This window comes from Vidua macroura, chromosome 5, assembly GCF_024509145.1.
Source record: "Vidua macroura isolate BioBank_ID:100142 chromosome 5, ASM2450914v1, whole genome shotgun sequence".
Lineage (NCBI taxonomy): Eukaryota > Metazoa > Chordata > Aves > Passeriformes > Viduidae > Vidua > Vidua macroura.
The window spans coordinates 14,161,444-14,181,908 of NC_071575.1; the positions used below are offsets into that span (position 1 = coordinate 14,161,444).

At 39.3% G+C, this 20,465-nt stretch overlaps 1 protein-coding gene across 1 annotated transcript in view; it reads left to right on the forward strand.

Annotated features, from left to right (window-relative positions):
- Window positions 1-20,465, forward strand: part of PLXNC1 (plexin C1) — a 70,680-nt gene that overhangs the window by 32,098 nt on the left and 18,117 nt on the right. The window contains exons 12-21 of the mRNA XM_053977489.1: window positions 1,164-1,251; window positions 2,170-2,376; window positions 2,491-2,682; window positions 6,100-6,199; window positions 7,232-7,333; window positions 7,689-7,792; window positions 11,559-11,600; window positions 12,103-12,227; window positions 12,776-12,974; window positions 14,369-14,515. Coding sequence (XP_053833464.1) covers window positions 1,164-1,251; window positions 2,170-2,376; window positions 2,491-2,682; window positions 6,100-6,199; window positions 7,232-7,333; window positions 7,689-7,792; window positions 11,559-11,600; window positions 12,103-12,227; window positions 12,776-12,974; window positions 14,369-14,515 — 1,306 coding nt within the window. The remainder of the gene's footprint in view (window positions 1-1,163; window positions 1,252-2,169; window positions 2,377-2,490; window positions 2,683-6,099; window positions 6,200-7,231; window positions 7,334-7,688; window positions 7,793-11,558; window positions 11,601-12,102; window positions 12,228-12,775; window positions 12,975-14,368; window positions 14,516-20,465) is intronic.

Consider the following 20,465-nt stretch of genomic DNA (forward strand, 5'->3'; position numbering starts at 1 on the left):
TGCTGTAACCTGTTGTGTTGGATGAATTTAAGCCTGTGAAGTGATCTAGCAGATAGGGTCATAGTAGCTGCAAGATGGATTCTGTAGACTTCTTCTGCCTACCTCAGGTCTCCTTTATAGAAGTCAAAAGTAGTCTATTCCTACTAAACCTAAACCCAAAATATGGATAGCATAAATTCTAACTCCAATTAACTTTGATTTCTTGATGCTAATATAGCCTTCATCTGTGAAACAGTATAAAGTATCAGTGGATTGGAAGTGAAGTGAGAATAATAATCATTGCACTGAGGTACACAGACTTGCTTTACAGTATGATTCCCTAAAGCCAAAAGAGCCCTTTTCAAGCCTTTGCTGTGTTCTGTGGAAGACTCACAGACCTGGTGAAAGACTTACAGGGTAGTTTTAAAGATATTCTCTGGCAGAGCTTTCCACCTGTCCCTCTGCTTTCACAGTTTTTACCTGTTCCCACGTTCTGAATCTGATATCTTGTTGAGTGAGGATTTGAGGTAATGGGTTGGGCTGGCAGCTGCAGCAGCTAAGCAGCCAGGATGCATACCCTCATCTCCAGGTGAGAGGCAGCTCAGGCAGCTGGAAATTAATAATACCTTAAGCCACTCCAACTCTGTACAGCAGAGATTGTGAGCCACAGCCATCAGACACAAGCACAATTGTGCGCTGAGACAGATGGTCTGAACACCACCGAGAATGTTTCCTGTGAGGTGCCTGGCACGATGATTTTGTCCTGAAGGCAAGAATTAAGCACAGGCAGGGCTGTGCTGGGGCAGTGAAACACCATGATGCTCTTTCTTCAAGACAGAATATTAAATCATGGTCGAGTTCTTTGGCTGCATAAATAAAAAAAAAGATGAAGAGTCCCTGAAAAGGAGTATACATGTGTATGCAATCAAGTCATGTGGTTTTGGGGTAGCAAAATTATTTACCATTACATTATGAGGAAAGAGTGGAAGTACATTGTATAGCTCAAATTATCTTGTTCTGCAGTTCGACTTTATTATGTTGTCTGCTACCAAAGCAAAATGCACTTGAGTAGTTTATTCAGAGCTGAAACCTTAATGCAGGACATGTCTGTGGGAAGACAGATAATATTAACCACCCTTTCTCACCATGTTTGTTTATGTTTTGTTTTACTTTGGTTTTTGCAGTGGTGGTCGCAAAATTACTACAACTGGTAGAAATTTTAATGTGGTGGACAGTGTGATTATTTCAGATGACCAGAGATCAAACCTCACAGTAAGTCTGAATCTCCTTTATAATACCAAATAGAGGTCTCTTGATGCATTAGGTTGTTTTCCTAAATTTGAGGAGAGGAGACCTCAATAATTTCCAACCACTTGCACAGACATGTCAGTCACCCTGCTGAAATAAATATGACCACTTACAGGATTACAGTTATACACATTCTTAGTACAGAACCACAAATATACATAAGCTGCTTCCTGCATAATTCCCTGAGCTTTTTTATGGTCTAGGGAATTGCTCCAAATCTGTCCTTTTTGAGTCTCCCTAGTCTCCACATATGGGTGTGTTGGAGGAGGGGGTGCTATACTTCTTTCTGGTTCTGTGCTGAAAGTCCAAATGGCACCACTGCCGCAATGAGGGGCAGCAGGCTGGAGCTTATATTGGGATGAAACCCTTTCTCCAAGGTTATGAGGAGGTAAGCACTTTGTTGACCCTTGCAACACAGAGACCAGAACACAGCAGCATCACCCAGTGGAGTTAGCAATGACCCAATGCTATAATAACTGTAGCAACCCAACCCCCTCTCTCAGGAGTTAAGTTAGAAAGAGCAAATGCCTAGGAGTGGTGGAAGGCTTGTCTTACTCTTCTCTTGTCACCTGCATTGAGGGGAAAGAAGGAAAATTCTTTGTCACGATTCCTGTCTCATTGCAGGAAATAGTTACCTCAGCAGTGAGCAATCAGCCTTAAAGCAGTGTGCAGTGTGTGACAAATGCACTTAAAGGTAGACATGGGCTCAACACAGAAATTTTTTCAGGTGCTCTGCATGCAGCCCTGATCTCAGAGAAGAGGCTTAGCAGGTAGCTCTGTGAAGCCAGGAAGACATTAAAATGAGTTTGAGTGCCTCTGTTTGTGATTGTACCCACTGTTGAGTATTTAATAACTGTTAGAGCTTTGCTATTGCATTTCTAGGTCTCTAGGTGTCCTGGAAATGCATCTGAATATCATTATTTAACTCCAAGCCTGAGCCATGCAACAGAGGGTAAAGTTGTTGATATGATGTTAAAAGTGGATACTACCTTTATACCATGTGTCAAATTACACTATCACCCCGACCCAGTGTTCATTAACTACCAGCTGCACACTGAACTGGATCCTGATCTGGAATTAAAAATATATGTAAGTTTTGAAAAAATAAACTACAATACCTAATTTAAAATAGTGCTTGGAGATTTTTTTTTTTTTCTTACTGCATTTAGTGACTGATAATTGCCTTCAATTTTTTCCCTCTAGAAAGAAAATGATAACTTGAATATTTCTAAAACGGAGGTAGAGGTTTATCTATCATACATGACTGGTGCACAGACCAAAAAGATATGGTTCAATGTCCAAAATATTACCAAAAAGCCAGATCGTAGCACCATACTGTGCAAATTCAAAAGGGAAGGAACTGACAAGATTGACTTCTCCACAGTGAAAGTTTTTGTAAGTAGAAATCCCTTTTGTTGCAATTCAGCAGTGTTTGAATGTTTATACAAGAGTAGTGAAATGTGTCATTAATGCTGTCATGCTACTTGGTAGTACAGTTTTCTTCCTCATACCTAAACGTGCCTGCCTAGCTTAGGTACCACTGACAGAACTGAGGTCATTTTCTGTGGGGTGCTGTCAGAGGTAAGCTTTGCAGTCAGAGCTGAACTCGCTCCTGCTGGGCTCCAGGAGAGCAGTAGCTTGTCACACCTCTTATCTGCAGGACAGACATCATTGGAACAGCGTAACTGTCTCCAGGAGAGCTCTTCATCTTAGATCTGTAAGCAATCTAATTCTCCAGTGTGGCCATGAGAAAAAGGATTGTGTTCTCCCAGTCACCTTTTCCTACTAAAGTAGGTAGGGATCTGTCTCAGGGATCACCAATGAGACAGAAGGCATTTCTGCATGAAAAAGGAGGTGAAATTCAATGTACACTGGGAAAGCTAAAATGCTTTGAGCATGTGGCACAAAGCCAGGCCCAAATATAAGGACATTAGCATGGATGTCAAAGCTGAATTGCAGCTTAAGGTATTTGCTCCATGAATAAGATGATGATACATTTTTCTTAAATGCTATGATTACCATTTATGAAGGAGAAAAATTATGCCAGACTCTTATTGCAGTGTGTGGTGGTATAAAACTTAAATAACTCTATTGACTTCAAGGCATATGGCTCATAGTAAAGATTAACAAAGCTATTCTTGATTTTTTATCACTTTTAACTGATCCCCCATCTATGGATCCTGCCATCTGAACCAGTTATGGCATGGAAAAACCTTTCTGAATTTGGCATTGCATTTACAAATCAGTGTTGCCCTGCTCTGTCTCATGCTCATCCTGCAGACTTCATAGAAGTGACTGTCATAGAAAGGTCACAGAAAGGTCACCACTTTACTAAAGCAAATCAAATGCAATAGTTATCATGTAACATTGCACTTCTAGTATCTTAATTTTTTTTTCCAACATAAGAAAAATATAGAAGTAGCAAATCTTCATATTTTTTAAAACCTTATGAATAGATCATCATAGAAGAAGTAGGGCCACTGAAAAAAGGATAAGATGGGTATAAAATCTAAGTTTGACTCAAGAATAAATGTATCTCTGGCCTTAGTTTTCCAGGAGAAAGAAGATATTGAGTGTGGGTTCAAAGACAGAATGATCAGTCTGCATGAAGGTGTCAGAGTAGAAAATGCCATTCTTGTGACAGAAGGAAGATTCAGATAGATCACAGGGCTCAAGACAGCAGGAACAGGATCATTCCCATTGTAGAATTGAGGTAAAACTGACACATGACACTGTAGGCTTAGTAGGAAAGATTTTAAATAAAACAATGGCCAGGAGACATACTGTGTGACTGGAGAGCAGCAAATAAAAATCCAATATTTTAAATTGGAAAAAACCCCAAACCCTAGGCAAATGGAGGCTTGCTGATTTAATCCTAGCTCTATGTAACACTTTATAATGTATTCTGAATTACTCATGAAAGACCTGGAGGTAAGTGGAAAATGGGGTAATTGTCAAAATCCTTTTAATGAAAGCAGATCATGCTAGATATCTTTATTTTCTAAGATGAGTGATTTCCTCAACAACAAAAAAGCTATAGATCACATGTACCTGGAAGTCATTCAGTAAACTATTTAACATGGTGATTACGAGGGTGCCAGGGGTTAGAAAAACCGGATGCTGTGTGTGGGGAGCTGACTCTGGGCAATTCTGATATTCATACAGATATTCTTTAATATCACCACTGACTTGAACACAAAAATAAGCCATGTGCTGGTAACACTTGCTGATGACATAAAGCTCAGCGGCATTACCCGTCCAGAGAAGGTTTTATAATGTCATGCAGAAAAATGAAATTAATTTAGGAATAGGAATTGGATTAATTCAGATGTACCTTGCATAGTCTGTGATTCATAAGCAAGAAAAAAGATAAGGAAAGAAATGAGACCACTAGATAGGAAGGTTATGGTGAAGAATAAAGATAATTGAAATATGAACAGATAATTAAGTGAATGCTTTGTCTCAGTTTTCAATAAACAAGGACAAGTGAAAGAAATTTCTGCTTTAGGAAGTCTTCAGCTGGATATGACAAGTCTAGAAAAGTAGATGTATTAGTCATAGGATGGGTAGAGTATTTAGCCACTAATGCTAAATACTTTGAGCCTTGGGAAAGGCTAATGGGATCCTAGGAAGACACAGACCAAAATAATTTTGCAAAGGAACTGTGAAAACATAGAAACATCAGAGGAAAAAGTAACATTTGATGAAGGAAATAGATCTGCTTTGTCTTCTGTTCCTTGTAGCCCTGGAATTATAAAGGCTGTGTCCTTCCAGCCCTGTGGGTTTTTTTTGCTTGCTTGTGTCTGTATAGCTGTGATGTGAGTATCCATTTGGCAGTCTGCAGCTGCCCTGACTGCTCACCTCCTGTGACAAGCCACTGATTGCAATCACCAGATCTCTGCCTTCCCTGCTGTAACCCAAAATAATTTCAACTCAACCCTCCTTTTCAATTATCTCTAGCTCATTTCTATCCCTGGCACTTGGTGGTATTCTTTTTATGTGCCAAAACATATTTTTGTGTCTAGCCTGTTTATAGTTTTAGCTACCCTTTATTTATGTGCTTTTGCAGATCCTCTTTCAGATCCTCCTTTGTGAAATTTCTTCTGCCATAATTATCAGTGGTAAATGCCTCAGTTTGGCATTTGGCAGACCAGCATTTTCATGTGCCCCTAAGAATTAATGCCTGTCCTGCCTTTGACAAGCCCACGGTTGGGGGATATTGTACATGGATTGTAACATGTACATGTTGTACATTTATCGTATGTTGCATTTGTTCTTAACGACCCTCAGGAATAACATCCTCCATAAAGAGGTTGAAACTTCCTCAGAGAAATAGGGAAGAGGGCTGTAGGTCAGGTGTCTCTGAAAAATTCTACTTCCCTCATTCTTATTATGAGTCTTATCTTACTTTTCTGCTCAGCAGAGTAACACTGTGAGTGCAAACACATGCCTTCCTTATGTCAAAATGCTTAGCAGCGACTTTGAGTGCATGAGCCACTTGGCCAGCTGGAGGCCAGATCTTGCCTTTCATTTGAGGGCTGTAGTTTGCAGCAAGAGCATAACAAAATTTGGTGGTACATGAGGACCTCTAAATTTTTTCATCATTGCTCTGCTACCCTCCTTAAATATCAAAGACAGTAAAATTTAAGTTAATGTTGGTTTATATGCATTTTACTGAACTTCTACTGTCTTCCCAATAATCTACCATTGTCCTTATGTGCCTTAAATACTTTTTTTTTAATACGTTAAATGTCATTTTAAGCACTGATATAATGCCTGTTCTCTATTAACACAGCCATTGCTTTTCTTCAGGTCAAATTAGGAAATTTTGAGCATGAAGTCAAACCAACATCATCACACATATATTTATATGTTCTTATTTTGCTACCTATTGTGGTGGGTGTCATTATAGGTAAGTACAATAATATATTATCAGCTTTTGATTTGCTGAAGGGTATGATCATGACACAGACACTATACATACTCACGTGTCTGGAACTGTCACAAACAGTCTGGTGATTTTACCCTGTTCCCTATAAGAGTGGACAAAATTAACTCTGTTCTGATGGTGAAGTCTAAATTGTCAGACTGCAGCACATCACAAGCATGTTACAAGACAGTATTTCTGTCTGTTCTGCTGGGATTACTCACTTTCACTTCAGGAAGCAAGCCACAGAACTGAGATTCTTGTGTCACAACTTGGTCCCTTCCAGCTGTCAGAGCTCAGCTACCCTCCTGTCCCTGAGGCAGATGTACCCTAACAAACTGCTTATCCTCAGTCAGTGTTTGTGGTGTTTCTGCTCAGTCTCATTTGGATCATTCGTGAATTTGTGGGTCATTACTAAACTGAGGGAAGTAAATAGTTATACCCTTGTCTTCTTGGTGCTCCCTTTTTTTTCTGAGTCTTTTTACCTGCTTATATATCTGATAAATTTCTATTTATTTTACTAAGTAATAGGGGGTTTATTCATTTGGTTGATTCCTTTTTTTTAAAGTTCATTATAAAAAGGAACCATATGTTGTGTCTTTATTCTCTCTAAATAAGCTTTAGAAAAGTTAACAATTGGTAAGTGGATTTTCTGTTCAAAACGACTGTTTTTTCTGTTTAATCAGTGGTACCTTAAGTAGGCTGCTATTAGTAGAAGTGGTTGTTAGAGTCTGCATCTCACTGTGCAGGCTGTATATAACAGGGTGTGCTGCACTTTCTAATAAAGTTGGATTGACAATTTAAGACCTTGTTAAAAGGAATGATTTTTCTAAAGATTGGGATATATATAGATCCAGATAACTAGGGCTCTTGGGTACTAGCACAGGGACAACAATAAAATACTAATTGTACAAATATACATTAATCTTTTTGTTTCTTGATAATAAATTATGTCTTGTATAGGAGTTTTCTGTTCTGTGATTTCTGTTCTCAAAGTCTCTTTTTCTTCCTTTTTAGCGGCATTCATAGTTACTAGATACAAATCCAAAGAGTTAACTCGTAAACAGAGTCAGCAACTTGAACTGCTGGAATATGAGATTCGTAAGGAAATACGCGAGGGTAGGTCTACAGTGTATTTTCTGAACTGAAACTGTCAAGAAGCTCACATTATATAAACATTTTCATTTTGTAGCTGTTAGAATATTTTTGTGTTGTATCAGAGTTCCTGCTTAATATTGTATGCACTGCAGTAGCAGATAGCACTGAGCTAATAGGATTGCATGTAGTCTTTCCTTCAACAAAAAAAGTAGATTGCTACTTTCCAGCTCATAAGAGCTTCAGCTGTAAGAACAACCCCTCTTCCCTGAAAATTATTTTTGAAGGAGTATCTACTGGAGCCAAGTTATAATTTTGAAGCTGATTTTGTATCAACTAAACTAACTCTCTGGGTGGGGATGGGGGGGTGATTTTTCAGGATTTGCTGAACTGCAGATGGATGAATTAGATGTGGTGGATAGTTTTGGAACAGTTCCCTTCCTTGACTACAAACATTTCGCTCTTAGAACTTTCTTTCCAGAGGTAAATATTTACAAGTCTTTCAGTTGTTCTCTGACTAATAGTAAAAAAATTAAGGAAGATCAGGATCAAATAACTAAAGAAAATACTACACAGTAATTGCACTTTGTTCTCACAAGAAACTTTTCTTAAATCAAGAATTACCAAAGAACACTTAAAGCTGTATATCTCTATAGATACCAAGCCTTTGCACTGTAGCTAAAGCAGTATTCTTGAATTTTCAAGGGTTGTGTGTGTATCCATTCCTTTTTGTTCAGCCTCACTGAGCTGCTTGCCTTTCAGGCCATCTTAACTAAGCTATAATTTATCCATTGCTTTTTTTGTTCCCATGCTTTCATTTCCAATGCTATAGCTAATTAAAGTAACAGTCAGGCTAGCTAACATGCTAGCTAACATCATGACACTTCCTAATTAGACTTGTGGAATGAAGAAATGGCTCTAAGATGGTGCTGACTTTCTACACCAAGGTGCTGACAGAAATGGTAAGATGTTGATTCAAAGGGGTGGAGCTCAAATGCTTAGAAATGACATAAGTAGTTAAGTGTTTCCCAGTTTAGAGGCAGACATTTTCAGTGTTCATTGAAGCAGTTTGTGCCACTGCATCAGATGACCAAAGAGGTGTTCTCTTGAATGTTTTACTTCTCTTACTATTTTTTTTTTTTTTTTGCCTGTGTGGCACCTTATGAGGCTGATAAGTGCCTTTGCCACAGCTTTCAATATTATATTGTGATGGTAACCAGTGCTTATGAGCATTTATCCAATTGGCAGAAGCTGTGATCTCAACTGGTGATATTTTCCTGTATGACTGACACTAGTAAGTAGAAACTTGGTTAGTTTAGGGTATAACTGGTATGGATGTGAATTATCTACCAGGCTTCATTACTCATCACTGCTGCAGCCAAGTCTTACACTCTTGTCTGCACAGTGCTTCACTTTATTGCTGTTTGTGATCCTAGTAAAGGCTCATTGTGATAAAGTTTAAATACATGTGATAGTGCAGAATCAGGGCCTTTGGTTTTTGTACAACACCAAATACCAGACACCAAAGCAGAATAGTATTTAGCAATTACATATGCAAAATCCCTGTATAATTTGAGTCCAGTTCTCACACCAAAGGACGCTGGGAATATCTCTGATGGTACTACTGTTATGCCCCCAGCCTAATTTTTAGAGGATCACCAGGTGGTTTGAAGAAAGTGGAAAAGAAACTTTACTTCCTGCATCTCTTTCCTTTCTGATTGTTTTGCTGCCGGGCATATTAGCATTAAAATAGCAGTTTTATTCTTAAGAATATACCTTTTCCTATACTTTCCCTTGTCAAAACAGTAATAGTATGTAGAAGCTGATTCAGTGGAAATGCTGTATTCTATGCAAATAAAAAGTTAAGAAAAAAAGATATAAAATTTGCCACTCTGCTTCAGTCTGTAAAGTAAAAATGGGAAGGGCTCCTGTTTTGCCTTGGTGAGTCTCATTCCACGGCACATCCTGGAAATTATTTCAGTTGGATTTTGTCTCAGTTTGAAATACTTATCCCACAAGGGTACACTTGCTACTGTTAGCTCTCTACAAACATTACGGTGTCAGGCAAGTTACTTAAAATGTTGTATACCAATTTCTTCTGCTGAGTACTTACTATTTACATTGCAGGAGTGTCCAAACATGCTTTGTGCTGTATGAGCGTGGCAGAAAAGCAGTGCTCCACTGAACAAATATTGTAGAAGAACAGATAAGCCAGTGGGGTATATATTACAACTGAGTGTGAGAAGGGTTGACAGAAGGGTCAAAGTGACAAACCACTACTTCCTTCAATAACCGCATGTGTTTGAATGATGTCCATATTGCACTCTTTGTGCCCTCCAGCATGATTGATGGGCTTTGTCTCATCTAACCTAAGCTGTTTAAGCATTGAAACTGTTGACTGAGCATCTTCTGTAGTCAGTGCAGAGATGGGCAGCTCAGGAAAGCAATTCATCCCATTTGTCTGAGGCATCTCCCTTAGGATGGGATAAGTTGCTTAAAGAGGGACTCCCATACCTAAAATGAAGACTGATCAACCCCATCTTTGTTCTGAGACTGTTGCTTCCCACTGCTTCAGTTTTCTATATTTGATCTGGCTTAATAGCTTTTAATGCTTGTAGGTCTTAAATGGATATTATATCTATTCTTAGAATGTTCTTGATGCTAAGCCTGATTTTTGCTTTGCTTGTTAAATTTGTCTTATTATTTCTGTTTTCCCTCAATTTCACACATTGTTTGGTTTAATGCTCCAATCCTTGTTCCTTGTTCACAGACATTTTTAACCTTTAATACAATTCTGGTTCTTTCACTCTACGTGTGCATGTTTATGTGTGTCTTTTATTGGTAGTTGATGTTAGGTTCTCAGTTCTGGAGAAATGGAAATAGCCAATGGAGGAAAAGGAAGAAGAGTTAGGTAGGGTAGAATAGAGCAGGAGGAATGAGGAAAGGAAGGGATGAACAATCAGGTATGTAGATGAAAAATTAGATGTAGGATGCCAGTGTGTGCTCACAGCCCAAAGTCAATCATACCCAGGGCTGCATCAAAAAGAAGCGTAGCCAGCAGGCTGAGGGAGGTGATTCTCCCTCTCTGCCCTGTGATACCCCACCTGGAGCACTGCATCCAGCTCTGAGGTTCCCCAGCACAAGAAGGACATGGACTTGTTAGAGCAGGTCCAGAGGAGGGTGATGAAAATGCTTAGAATGTTGGGACACTTTTTCTATTAAGGATCTCTGAGCCAGCTGTGATTGTTCAGCCTTCAGACAGGAAGGCAGCCTTTCAGTTAAAATGGGGCTTATAAGAAAGATGGAAACAGACTTTCTACCAGGGTCTGTAGTGATAGGACAAGAGCTAAATGTTTTAAACTGAAAGAGGATAAACTTAAATTGAACGTGAGGAAGAAATTTCTTATGATGATGGTGATGAGGCCCTGAAACAGGTTGTCCAGAGCAGTTGTAGGTGCCCCATCCCTGGAAATGTTCAGTGCTAGATTGGATGGGGATGGCCCAGTAGAAGGTAACCCTACCCAGGCAGTGGGGTTGGAACTAGATGATCATTAAGGTCCCTTATGACCCAAACCATTCTGTGATGCTGTAAGGAAAGTAGGGGCTGCCAGCATGACAGATAAAGCATGTAACAGTAAATGGTGTAGATCTGTTGCTCAAGAGGCATTGACAAGGTGTTTGAGAACTGGGGCCTTCCTTTTGTGTGAGAGCTTTTGCTAGGACTGGATGTGTGGTGGCACCTGTGCCTCAGTGGAGTCTGCCAGCATGGACCTCCTGGTGAGTTCATTAGTGAATATTCATGAGTGTCTTGAAATGAATGGAAGCAGATGAGCTCAAGTGTCACTTCATTAACAGCAGCCCTGTATACCAAAGGCTATCCTGCCAGCCAGGAAGAATGCAGCCTGCAGCACCCCTTGCCACCAGCACATTTGCAGATGACAGTGATACACAGCTCTTCCTGGGGAGCATTGCTTGACTGCTGTGCGAGCGTAGCACAGCAGCATCGATTAACACACACAGCACATTGAAGATGATACCAGGTCATTTTGTGAGAGTTCACTTTCCAGTGAGCTTTGGCAGCACCTTTGCAGAAGTTACTGTGTAGAGTTTTTATGTTGTATCTGCTAGAAGTCGACATTTCCATTGTTTTGTTTCAAGTAGTATCAGGAACATGCTTGGCGTGATAAACATACATGTGTTAGAAACTTTTAGTGTGCTTATGAATGATAAATATCCCCTTATATTTTAGTCAGGAGGCTTTGCATCCATCTTCAGTGAAGAAATGCCACAGGTAAGCTGATGTAGTGTGATATGCCTTCATTAATTTTTTTTTTCAAGAGTGATTGTATCCCTTCTCTCAGTGTTGTCCTTGAACAACACATCAGCTTGCATTTTCAATATGTTCCCTTTCCTCCATGAGGAGGGTTACATGGATTTATATGTAAAAGGAATTTGAAGTGTAAGGTGCATAATACAAATACAAATCCAATGTGTATTTGACTTACTTAGATAAAACAGAATCTCATAATGGGAAATTATGGGCAAACTTAACTATTGGCATTGCTTTGTGTATAGGGCAGAAAATGTATGCTCTGCACGTGTATATTCTGTGTTGTACACAAACATAAATGTGTTTTTGGTAAAATCCCGAGATACCTTAAATAAATGCTAAATTCCCACTGATTTAAATGAGGCCAGGATCTTATCCCATATGTTTCTTTCCATTTTTTATGAGCATTAAGAATCCATCATAGCCAAACTACAGTTTGCTTATTTTTGTTTAACTATTCCAGAGCAGAGACCAAACGAGCAAGGATGAAAGCTTCAACATGTTGCATGCTTTAATTTGTAACAAGAACTTTCTTGTTACTCTCATTCACACCCTTGAAAAGCAGAAAAATTTCTCTGTGAAAGACAGGTATAGTATGATTATGCTTATCATCTTCAAGAAAAAGAATTAGCAGGAAGAAACAACATGGGTTGTAGCACACAAATGTATTTGCTACTTTTTGCAAAACAAGCTTGCAGTACTCTGGAGCATTTTTCCTTCTCCATCTGTACTCACTGAGGAAGAAAAAACATTGCCATTAAAACAAGCAATTAAAGAGAAAATGGAATGTTTGTACATATAAACAAAGAGGCAAAGGAGCAGGAAAGCTCAGTTCAAAACTGTAAACACTTCCTGCAGTTAGATCAACAGTTCTACAGTTAAGAAATGTTCTGTCACTGAAGCAGGTGTTGTTCTGCAAAATTAAATTTAGAGACACACGTTCTGTGTTTAAAAAATAATTACAAGAGCAGATGGACTTGCATTTTTTATATTTTTGTAGAGAACAGTGGACACTTTATGTGCCTGAGGAGGAAGAACTTAGGATATGAACTGCACTAAAATGTGTTTCATTTATTAAAGATGGCTTGAAAGAGAAATTCCAGAATTATAGCATTCTTTTTTTTTTTTCCCCATAGGTGCTTGTTTGCATCTTTCTTGACTATTGCATTACAAACTAAGCTAGTTTATCTGACCCATATTTTGGAAGTATTGACAAGGGACTTGATGGAGCAATCGAGCAATGTACAGCCTAAGCTCCTGCTCAGACGAACTGAATCTGTGGTAGAAAAATTGCTGACAAACTGGATGTCTGTCTGCCTTTCTGGATTTCTCCGGGTACGTGTATATCTTTTCACTACGTGAGATATGCAGGGAATTTCTTTAATTTATTTTTTCCATAGGAGCTGTCATAATGTTTAAAGCATTCAATCTAGCATTTTAACATTATGAGTGTGCACTCTTCTAGTTTAGGTGACTTAACTGTTTAAGTGACTTTAGTGGAATGCAGGAAAAGAGCACATCTCCAAGCAATGATCGTGTCATGTATTTGGCCAAGATTTGAGTAATTTTGTAATTCCAGCATATCATTTTCTCATAACAGACATTTCAGCCCAGTGAGATGTATTGTGATCATATTAAAAGACTGATACACTTGATAAAATGCAGTGGTACCCATCTATGCAAGTTGTTGGAAAGAAATGGAAAAATGGAGATTTAAGGAATACCATCCTTTGGAAAACTAAACTTCTTTCCAAACTTTTCAACCTCCAAGCAGTATTGCAGATTTCAAGATCTAAATTACTTCAAATGAAAACAAAATAAGCATTTAGTTTCATTTTAATATTTGATTTTTTTAGGGACTTGATAGCACTTTGTGCTTGGTTTCAGTGCTTTGTTACTCTTCCTGTCTCTCCTATCAATGCGATGCTATCACACTGTTGGTATCGTTCTCATCAGTGCTTGCATTAATACAACAGCAGAATTGTTTGAGGCTCAGCAGCTCACAGCGGTTTCCTGGAACTGAGGAGAGTGCCAAGGAACTGTCAGAGATATGTTCTCAATACACCAGACATTTTTACAGAGCTGTGCTAGTGAGATGCCTTAGCTGGGCTGCAGGAATGGTGTCACGTGGAAATAGAGATACATCCTTCCTTTCTCAGGTGCTTTCCTGAGCTCTGGGGTTTAGGCAGGAGAGGAAATCCCCGGGTTCATTTCCTCTTTTGCTGATACCCAAGGGTAAGTCCCATCAGCTTGCTCCCAAAACATTTTTCAGAGACAAAAAGGGAGACACCAACTCAAAAGGAAACTAGTTGTTAGCTTGTTTTCTCAAAAGACTGAAAATGGAAGAAGTAGCTGAAGTATGCATGTGAACATGTGCATGTCTCACCCCCCACCCACTCTTTGGTGGAACTAGGAAGTGTCTGCCAGGTGGAGTAGGAGCAGCTTGTCTGTAGTGTGCTTGTGCACAGCAAGGAGCTGTGAGCTATCTTGCCACTCACTCCAGATGTCCCTTGCTATTTGCATGAGACTTTCACACTGAAAAGCAAAAGATGGAGGTTAAACAAATAACTAGATAAATCTGCTTGGAGGGATTTTCTTTTATAATTGCAAGATAATGAGTTACTTAAAAGGAAATAGCACCATTTGTTACACTTGATTTTTTTCTAGTTATTCATGCTCATTTAGTGATTACAAAAATAAATGTTTCTTGTATTTTTTTCCTGTCCTAGGAGACAATTGGTGAACCTTTCTATTTGCTGGTGACAACCCTCAATCAGAGGATAAACAAAGGGCCTGTGGACGCAATAACTTGCAAAGCCCTGTACACTCTTAACGAAGACTGGCTGCTGTGGCAAGTGTCTGAATTCAAAACAGTGGTATGTTTGCTAGCTTGTGTTCCCTCCAGGCATGGACAGCTGTAATGTTTTCTCTGTTTCTAAGAAGCTAAATTAAGGCTCTTAAGACACTAAGGTAGTGGTTAAGTGCCCAGATAGTAAAATTGTTATTGCTGACAAAGTTTCCAAACATGCTAAGAGTTTAGCTAGCTGGTGTTTCTCTGATATACATTTCACAAATAGCACTTACTCCTCACTTCACAGCATGCATTAATCACCAAAGAGTAGGTTTAATGAAGTCTCAGGATATTAAAAAATCCTTCTTATTTTAAAGTATACTACAAAAATATAAACATGCTTAGAAATTAAACTAAACTACACTTTACAAATGAATGAAAGAATGGAATGCGGAGGATTTTTTTTCTATTGTGTTTACTTGTGACTAATCTTCAGGCAATGGTTTGCAGTGCGTTTCCATATTATTAACACCGAATCATCTTCAAATTAGCAAGGTTACAGCATGGTGGATTTTACTTAGTTGCTTGGTTAAAAACAAGTCTAGCTAAGCTTCTGAACTTTACCATAGATTTTTTTTTTGCCTTTCTCAAAGCACCTAAGAAGTACTTCCTGTTTTCCAGTCGCACCCAAACATCTTTGAAAGCTGGAGTTCCATTACTAATTGTCATTGTGACACTGAGATGAGAATGATTATTGCACTTTGAAGCATGTAAAAATTGTGGCTTTTAGAGTAGGAAGTCTGAAAAGGGTTTTCAGAATAACCAGAACACTCTTCTGCTCCAGAGTTTCCAAGTGATTTTAGATCTGAGAACTATAAAATGTGTATTTTGTATTTCCAGTTATTTTTGTAGCTTCCTTGCTTCTTAACTCCTAGCTTCCAGTCAGAGTTATGTGACATAATGAGGAGTATGAGAAGTGCACTGAACAGTGGGCTTCACACCTTGGGAGCAGAAATTGGCAAGCAGCAATGGCCATGGCAAGGACAGTTCAAGTGCTGTCCTTTCAGTCCTTTTCAGAACCCATGTGCTAAGTCTCTGGTAGGGCTGAAGTTTCCAGGTCTGCTTGTCTTCTCTTTTGAAGCAGGAACTTGGAGGTGCTAAAATGCTATATACTGGAGTAGACTACGTGACCCTGGAAAATTTGGGTGGTCAGAAGTCCATTGGACTTCTCTCATTGGGCCACATAGGAAACTCACTGAAATGGCAACATTTCTGTGAGTCATTTCTGAATTGTCATTTTCTGATGAAAGCTTCAAACTGATAAAGCAGTAGTCAAATCTTCTTATTACAAAGCTGTTGTTAGAGGCTGCATTTGAATGTACTTCAAGCTAAGTTACCAGAGTGTGCCTTTGGAAAGGAAGTTTGTGACTAAAAATCGAATGCATAATCCAAGATCTTTGGTTTCCTTGTTTGCGTGCTGCATTCTGGCATGTATTTGAGATCCACAGTAAATTTAAATGTATTGCTGTATGTATCCATAGGATGCAAAATGCAGTGGTGATGCAGAGCATTTTCAAGCAAGCTCAATATGCTTGTTACTAGCAGACTGCACAGAAACATTTTCTTACTTATAGCACGCATTCAAATTGAGAGCCCCTTTGGGGGGATAGCTGACTCTGAAGCCGCTGAAGAACCTTAAATACTTTTTCTAGAGCTACTTCTATGCATGCAGTCACTGATAGGGTCTTGTGGTCAGACTGCAGTGGAGGAAAGGTAAGTGGTCTGAAGGACTTGCTATCGCTGAGGAACACTCTGCAGATGGATGAGGAAGTGAGAGCCTACAGCCCTTCTTGAACCTTGTTTCCTGCATTTGTACTTTGTATTCCTGCTTTTGAATAGGAAATAATGATGCAGCTATAGGGTTAATATAGATCAGCTTTCCCATTTAGGTGCAGCATTCCTTGGGCTTAGCTGAGAAGTGCTGAATGTTCCCTTTAAAACCATCACAGAAGGAGAGAGGACTCCTGCAATAAAATTGCAGTGATGAAATTCAAGGACTGTAGCTCTGCCTGGATTGGGAAATGGTTTTGTTTGGTGGTTTATCTGAGATTTATGCTGGAAGCTGAAACGGTGCTGTGAAGAGACTTAGGTGGAGACTTTCTGGGCTGGGGAAGCAAGCCAGCTGTGCACATTCTCCCTTCAAAAATAGCATTTAACGGGAGGCTAAAGAGAAAGTAGTCAGTTTTCTTCTCTCACTAACACCACTTCAGATGCACTACATTGATGTGCAGGACCTGTAAGCTTACAGACTGGGAACCTACTGTTCTCTCCTTACTGTGGAAGAATGTTTCTGCCTAAAGGATTGCAGATTTTGTTTTCTAAATTGAATAAATTCTGATCTGAGTTTTCAAGTGCACTTGTATAGTTGCTCACTGCAGTTACATTCTGAGTCTTGCAGTATTTTGTTGGTATTTTGGTTTTCCCCTTTCCCCAACCCTACAATAGCAGTAAATTAAAATCTACCTCTCCAGAGCAAAGCTTAAAAAAAGGTATAGCCAAAAAGAGGGTTATAGAGATGGTGAAGCAAATCTGCAGACATTTGGTGTCCAGATTTTTTTAAGCTGTGTAGGCACTTGAAGATACAGGGATGTATCTGGTAGGGAGTCCAATTCTCAAATCAGTAACAGGGTACAAACAAGGGTGTAGGTGCTCTGCATGAGAATCTCTCTTTTCAGGATTGGGAGTTCAGTTCCAAACCAGTAAAAGCAGGATGTTGACAGGCTCCTAAAAATCAGGGCGAGTTCCACAGATCAGGAGAGGTTTTTTAACATTCAGGCCGTTTGTAACCAGAAAAAAAAAGAGAACCTAGAAACATGTAGTGTTTGAATTGCATTAGAGCTGTTCCCTGGCAGGGCTCCATGCCTTTTTTGAAAAGGCCATAGACCTTGGATCACCCAACACCATACTGTTAACCCTCTCTGCTAGAAAGGGTGAGGCATTGAACAAAGATAGGCTGCTGAAGTAAGTACTCAAGTGGAGGAACTGAAGGAAACATGCTTCTAAAAGCACTGGTCAAGTATGGGCTGAGAAGCTGTGCTCTTTAATGCTGTGCTTATATTTGAGTACTGAGAAATAAAGCTGCCTTGAAAGAGACTTGGATGTGTCATGGATCCTTTTCTCATGCTGAGGAAGCAAGCCTGCGCTCTCAGAGGCAGACAAGCAGCTGCACCCCTCGGCAGATAATTTGCTCAATGACTGATGAAGGAGTACGCTCCACAGCTGAGAGCTAGTGTTTCACTGAAGAGTTCCATTTTGAATAGAAAATGCCAGCCTGGAATGTGAGATGTGGAATGTGAGAATGGTGTATCTCCTGTGGGAAACCAGGGGAGACTTCTTACAGTGGACTTAGTGCTCCAGCATTCCTTTGAGTAGTCACTGCTTATTTTAAAAAAGGCATTTCGGCTGTTCTATGCTTTGCTGAAATGTGTTTGCATTTTTAGATGGGAAGAAATGATCTAATTCACCTGTTCAGCCAACTGCTTTTTATCAAAAGTGAAGCAAAACCACATAGTGGAAGGTTGTTTAAAGTGTTCAACTGCTTTATGAGTTAAAAGAGAGGTGTTAAAAAAAGGTGGGTGGGCTGTAAGGGAGTAAAGCAGAGACAAGGAAACCAATTTCCTAATAAGACATCATGGTTGTGGTATTATTAGTCACACTTTGTGAGAGATAAGAAAGCTATTAAAAGCATGTGACATAAGGGGATTTTTGTCAGCAGAAAAGAACACAGCAACCCTCACTACAAAGTGAGCAGTGCAGATATTGGCTACAGGAGAGTCCTCTGGATTAGAGACAGATTGAGTGTCATATATGGCAGCAACAACAGCAGAACTCTTCCTTTGTGTAGTGCCCATCCAGCCTAAATTTAACTCCTGCACCATTTTCTGTGCCAATTGGCTAACTCTTCTATAGCTGTTCCATAACCTCTTCACAGGTGACTGTTCTGGCTGCTGCAGAAGGATCATACAATCAATCTGATTTTTCCTGTTGATTGTATTTCATAGTCCGGGAGATGGGAGTAGTTTTAAGGCAGTTTTGTTATGTGGTACATCCCGGTACCGACTCCTTACATAAATTGCCTTTCACCAATCAAAAGAGGATTTTTAGGTTTATTTCCTGTCTGTCTGATAAATGGAAATATGATGTGTTCAGATGCATAGCTGATGCATAGGGTAATGAATAAGAGTCCTTGAATAGCCCAGATTATTGTTCTTTATTTCTAAGAAAATATGATATTATCACATTGCTTTATTAAACCACATCTCATTTATTATCTGCTATGGTTATTAATAGCTCTGCTAAATAATTCATTGTGTGAAATTAATTTACAAGGAAACTACAAATCTGAAAAGCCATCTGCAAACACTGTCTTCAAATGTCATTATTTCTGTGACTGCATGGGTGAAAACACATTTTTTTAGGTTTGTTCCTGTGTTGTAGCTAGGTTCCAAGCTAGTTCCTATACAAGTAGTTGCAGGTGCCACCTTCTCCTTAAGTAGCCTTTAACAATTCTTGCAACCCGTGTTAAAGGTTTTCTGAAGAGTACTGTGACTTTGTCTTGCTGTCATAATTTCTAGTGTGTGAAGTCTCATCTCTAGCTATTATTAGCTTGAACCAGGTTCTGTGATTTTCTCCTGAACCTTTCCCTAGGTTAATGGTATTTTTGTTTCCTCTGCAAAGTGAGAGAGCTTAGAAAAAGGCTTGATGATATTTTCTTTTGACTTTCACATGTCCTCCTGTGATTTCTCATATATTATATTTTCTGACCTCCAGAGCTGATCATAAAAGGGCTTTCATAATTTTCCAATAACTTCTGTTTCTTTTTCTAGTTCTACTCTATGTGTCTAAGTATAGTGATTGTGACTGTCAGCTTCTGATTAATGGTTTCTAAAGCCAGGGACTGTGCTGTGAGAGAGGTTGAATCTGATTTAAGAAAACTTCAGCTGCAGAGGGACAACTTAATAATAATTGGCTTTCCTAGCTCCCCATCAATTGCTTTATCACTTAAGATTAACTTCTGCAGGAAATCATATCAGCAAAACCATCTGGCTCTCATGGCTTAGAGACTTTAATGTGTTTAAATATTCCTTCCCATCTGACCACTTCTTTGAGTTATAAAGCATTCCCATGTCCTCACATGGTGGATACTTTCACTTAAGGACTCCATACATGACTTGTATTCCACCTATATGAAGGATGACTGCTCTCCTTTCACAGTCGTGTCATCCTACAGCGAGTGGAGCAGGAATGGGAGGGCTCTCATGTGCTAATGAAGAGGCTGCACAGGAATGTGTAAGAGTATGTGCTGAAAAGGAAAGGAGGAAGAGAGATAGACAGTTCCTCTTGATGGTCTAAAAGGAGTGGAAAGTGAAGCAGGAGCAGGAACATGAATATTGCAGTGTAGGAATAATGTTAGAAGGAAAGGATCATCTGAAGGAATGAATGCTTCCAAGGACGTAGAGCTAAATCAACATCAGTTAAAGTGCAAGGAGCTACTTCAGAAAGATCAGTTCAGAGACTAGAAGAGGCAAAGACTGATTGATCTTCCAAAGACAAAATACAGTTAGTCCCTGTCCACATTTTAATCCTACAAGGACAGGACTTGAGGACAGTCAGAATCAAGGACAGGACTGTTGTCTGTACAGCTGGTCTGTGGGCCTAACCAAGCATGACTCCCTCGTTGCTGTGCCAATATATTTTTTACTAATTTTCTGCATGAAATCCCAACCTGAGGCATGGTGTCCAGTCTGCTTCTCCTTCTGCAATTCCCACATATACTTGTCTCTCATTCCATCTGTCCTTTCCATGGACTCATTTTCCTCACAATTAAACATCTCAGTGTCCTGATTAAGTTGCTCCCTCTTACTTCAGTTACATCCTAGTCTTTCTTAAATCATAATCTTAATAGTTTTGCAACTCTGTTTTTAATAGTCCCTTTGCTTCTGTAGAGACAGTAAAGTTAATTTTTGTTGCATTGG